A 4,641-nucleotide genomic window follows, 5' to 3' on the forward strand; every position below is an offset into this window, starting at 1 on the left:
TTTTTTGAGACAGGATCTCATTTCATGGCTATGGCTGGCCTGAAACTTGCCTTGTAGTCCAGGCTAGTCTTGAACTGGGATCTGCCCGCCCTGCCTCCTGAATGCTATGCCATGCCATCACATCTGGCTTCCTGCAAAAATTTTCAAAAAGTCGTCAACACCTCTTCAAACTCAGCCTGCTTGCAACTCTCTTTCAGCTCTACATCACCTGCCATCTCAAAGTCGCACCAGCTAACCAGATCCCTGACAAACTTAACAAAGCCTGTTCATTCAACAAGACTTCGCAGAGGTGAGGAGACCAGGCTTTGTGTGTGTGGGCACCCGGAGGCTATTCACATCGATTTCTCTTCGATTACACAATGGCAAACTTCTGTCCTTTCTGAGCTAAGTAAGCTTTTTTGTCTTGTTACTCAGTTGGTTACCAGTAGAGGGCGATGCTGACATCTGTGATTGCTGCAGCCACGCCAACTGTAGTAATTCAAGCTCTTCACAGTTCCTGATCCACGGACCCTACCAGTGGTCCAAGCTTGCTTCTCGAAACCGCAGGCATGGTATGTCGGGGACACAGGACCCTTATTCCTCTTCCTCTTTAAGACATCGACTTCCTTTTTCTCCATGAGATGGTTGACTTAGAGAATGTCTTGAGTTGGATAGATCTTGATAACCTCAAGTGGTGGGAGAGTGCTGAGTGTCTCTTCCCAGGGGCTTGTGGTGTGGTCTTGTCAGTCCTTAGATTCTCTCAAGACATTATGGAGTAGAAGAGAGGATATGTGGATGTATCAGGTGATACCTTATTCAATCCACTGGAGGCAGAGCGATTTTTGAATCCTTGGGAACTAGACTCAACTTAAGAGCTGAGAGTGGCTTACATTTGTCATCCCAGTCCTTGGGGAGGCTAAGAAAGGCATCGCAATTCAGGGACAGCCTGGGCAACATAGGAAAACCCTGTCTCAAGAAATCAAACATGAAAGGCTGGGAGAAAGGTTTAGTGACAGAGCCCCTGCCTAGAATCCTCCAGTGAGGGGTTTAGAAGTATGATTCGCCAGTAGAGCTCTTGTCTAACATTCCTGAGGACCTCCAGCACTAAGCACGAGACAAAACTTTTCTCCATGTTCTGGTCTTTCATAGTGACCGATGAAGCTGATGTCACTGTAGGGCCCCTGATAGTCCTTGGAAACGCTAATGACCAGACTGTGGAGGGCTGGACCTCTTCTGCTCAAACCTCCATGGCTCTTGGGTTAGGCCTGGTCACCATGGCATTCCTGACTCTGGCTGCTATTGTCCTTGGTGTCACCAGGAAGTGTCGCTCCACTTCCTACCTTGTATCCCTTCCGCAATAAAAGAAGAAACTCGGTTCTGAGTGTGGTTTAGTGCCTATGTCTGAGATGGGGCAGGGTGGCATTGTTGGTGGTTGTATCGGGGCAGGGTGACTGGACATCGAATGGCACAGGTGTGCTAATAGCATGATGCAGTAAGAACAGCTGGACCTCCCGTGAGCAGCCATCTAGATGCTGAGAGTCTCAGCTGGTTCGTATACTCACATAGACTTGTAGATCCTGCTTTGGGCAGCATAGCTGCCCAGGAGTAGCTGTATGATGTGACTCCAAGGAGATCGATATGGAGATGGGAGCTGTTGAAAGAGCCAGGTAGCCCAGCCAGACTGACTTCTTAGGGTATCAAGGAATCTTGTAATGCTGGCTCCACGGATCTGACTCCAGTGGGGTGAGGATGGAAAGGGGACTCCTTGCTCCCTTTCTTCAGGTCAGCAGATGGAAAGTTACCTGTCTAAAGCCAGGAGTAGTGCCTCATGCCTTTGATCTCAACACTTGGGTAGATAGCGACAGGAGGATCAGGAGTTCAGGGTCATTTTTGGTTTTAGAGCAAGTTGGAGGTTTTCCTAGGCTATGCATGACCCCGTTTCAAATAACTAAATAGATAAATAAAACATATATGGGGCTACATAGAGAGATGGTTCAGTGATTAAGAACACTGTCTCCCTTGTGTTCCCAGGCCCCACACGGTGGCTCTTTCAGCCATCTATAACTTCAGTTCCGGCTAATCTGATTGGCCCTCCTGACCTCCATGGGTACTGGGAATGCACTTAGTATACACACTTAATGTGGAAGCAAAGCACTGAGAAATATGTAGGTGCTGGAGAGATGTTCAGGGGTTAGGAGCTCTTGCTCCTCTTTCAGATCCTGGCACCCACATCAATTGGTTCCAAATAATGCTGGCATCCACTTGTACCTCCAGCTCCAGGGGATTTGCCCTCCTCTGTCCTCCATGGGTACCTGCATGTGTGCGGCCTATGTGTGGAGAGACACATAGATATAAATTAAAAACTTAAATTCTATATAGAGTTATCTATCGCTCAAAGCTGAAAGATATTGTCTCAATTAGGTTGTCAAAATAATTGTTCTGAGTGATCCTCAAGGTGTATAAGGTAGAATTTCTGGGGGGTTTATGGTTGTGGGTTCTGGGGAGTCTCTGGTAGGCCTCAGGAAGGTTGGATGGGATTTCCGATTTCCTTTGATCCCATTATGAAATGCCCCAGCATCTCTTCTTGTTCCTTTTTTTAAAAAGAAAGATTTACTTGGGGCTGGAAAGATGGCTCAGTGGTTAAGAGCACTGACTGTTCTTCCAAAGGTCCTGAGTTCAAATCCTAGCCACCACATGGTGGCTCACAACCATCTATAATAGGATCGGATGCCCTCTTCTGGTGTGTCTGAAGACAGCAACAGTATACTCACATTAAATAAATAAATATTTAAAAAAAATTTATGTAAGTACACTGTAGCTGTACAGATGGTCGTGAGCCTTCATGTGGTTGTTGGGAATTGAATTTTTAGGACCTCTGCTCTCTGGTTGGCCCTGCTCATTCCAGTCAACTCTGCTCCCTCAGTTCCTGCTCCCTCCAGCCCAATGACTTATACATAAGTACACTGCAGCTGACCTCAGGTGCACCAGAAGAGGGCGTCAGATCTCATTACGGGTGGTTGTGAGCCACCATGTGATTGCTGGAACCTGAACTCGGGTCCTTTTGGGAGAGCAGTTGGTGCTCTTACCCGCTGAACCATCTTGCCAGCCCCTTGGGGTTTTTTTGTCTTTGTTTTTGTTTTTGTTGTTTTGTTTTTTTGAGACAAGGTTTCTCTGTGTAGCCTTAGCTGTCCTGGAACTCACTTTGTAGACCAGGCTGGCCTTGAACTCAGAAATCTGCCTGCCTCTGCCTCCCAAGTGCTGGGATTAAAGGCATGGGCCACCACTGCCTGCCATCAGCCCCCTTGTTTTTATTCCTAAGTCTGTTCCCTCCCATCTCCAGTGGGAAGATTTACTTCCCTCCCACAGGTTTTGAAGCCCCACTTAGTGGGCCGATTACCACTTTGCCTAGCTATTTGAGTCATGGTTTCTGCGTAACTTTGGCTGTTCCAGAACACCCTCTGTAGACCAGCAGCCTGGACTCAAACTCGGATCTGCCTGCCTCCATCTTAGGAGTGCTGGGATTTAAGATCTGCACCACCGACGGGCACACAGCCTTTCTGTGAGACTGGATAGAATCCAAGGCCTTGGCACATGCTAAGCACATGCTCCACCACTGAGCTCCATTTCCAATCACCTTTCCTTTGAGATAGCATCTCATGTAGCCCAGCTAGACTTGGACTTGGCATACCTATGGACAACCTTGGGTTTCCTGGTCTGTTTGCTTCTTTCTCTCAAGAGCTAGACCAAGTGCTTCTTAGCGTGCTCCAGGCCTGTGCCACTAGGCTCAGCAGCTGCTTAGCCTTTCTAACAACTTGATGCGACTGACACTCAGGGCTTTAATGGGCCAAATGCACATTTGCCTGCTAGGCACAGTTGTTAGGTGTAGACCTACGGGGACCAGGAGATGCTGGAATATATATAGCAGCTGGGAGGAGGCTCACACTGAAGGCAGGTCATGACTGAGCTTGGGCCGGAGCTGTAGTTAAGAGCAGAAGGCTTGCCTCGAATGCGCGAGACTGATTTCCCAACTTTTTGAGATGAGGTCTCATGAAACCAAGACTAGCCTTAAATTCTCGAGTTCCTCCGATCCCCACCTCCATCTCCTATGTGCTAGTATTATAAGCTTGTGTCATCACATGACTCTAGGTGTCTATGTATATAGAGAGCAAGATTGACTCTTGGTCCACTGCAGAGGGGAAGGCCTTGCTATTCCAGTGTTGTCCAGCAGTGTGATTGGTAGCAAAGGCCAAGGAGTTGTCAAAGATAGACTAGACCAGGCTGGGGAGATGATGGCTCAACTGGCAAAGGTACTTGCTGGCAGATCTCTGAATTCGAGGCCAACCTGGTCTACAGAGTGAGTTCCAGGGGAGCTAGGGCTACCCAAAGAAACCTTGTCTTGAAGAAACAATAAATGTGGGCTGGGGAGATGGCTCAGTGTTTAAGAGCACTGGCTGCTCTTCCAAAGGTCCCGAGTTTGATTCCCAGCAAACACATGTTGGCTCACAACCATCTATAATGGGGTCTGATGTCCGCTTCTGGGATACAGGTGGACATGCAGATAGAGCATTCATATATATAAAATAAAAATATTTTGAAAAAATGTATTTTCTTGAGGCAGTAATTTTTTTAACTTTTTTTTTCTTTTCTTTTTTCTTTTTCTTT

General features: G+C 47.4%; 1 protein-coding gene across 1 annotated transcript in view; it reads left to right on the plus strand.

Annotated features, from left to right (window-relative positions):
* Positions 1-1,340, plus strand: part of Zp3 (zona pellucida glycoprotein 3) — a 9,353-nt gene extending 8,013 nt beyond the window's left edge. Inside the window, exons 8-10 of the mRNA XM_031391167.1 lie at positions 198-289; positions 415-551; positions 1,129-1,340. Of these exons, the coding sequence (XP_031247027.1) occupies positions 198-289; positions 415-551; positions 1,129-1,340 (441 nt within the window). The remainder of the gene's footprint in view (positions 1-197; positions 290-414; positions 552-1,128) is intronic.
* The last annotated feature ends 3,301 nt before the right edge of the window (positions 1,341-4,641 follow it).

The sequence above is a fragment of the Mastomys coucha genome, unplaced genomic scaffold (assembly GCF_008632895.1).
Source record: "Mastomys coucha isolate ucsf_1 unplaced genomic scaffold, UCSF_Mcou_1 pScaffold22, whole genome shotgun sequence".
Classification (NCBI taxonomy): Eukaryota; Metazoa; Chordata; class Mammalia; order Rodentia; family Muridae; genus Mastomys; species Mastomys coucha.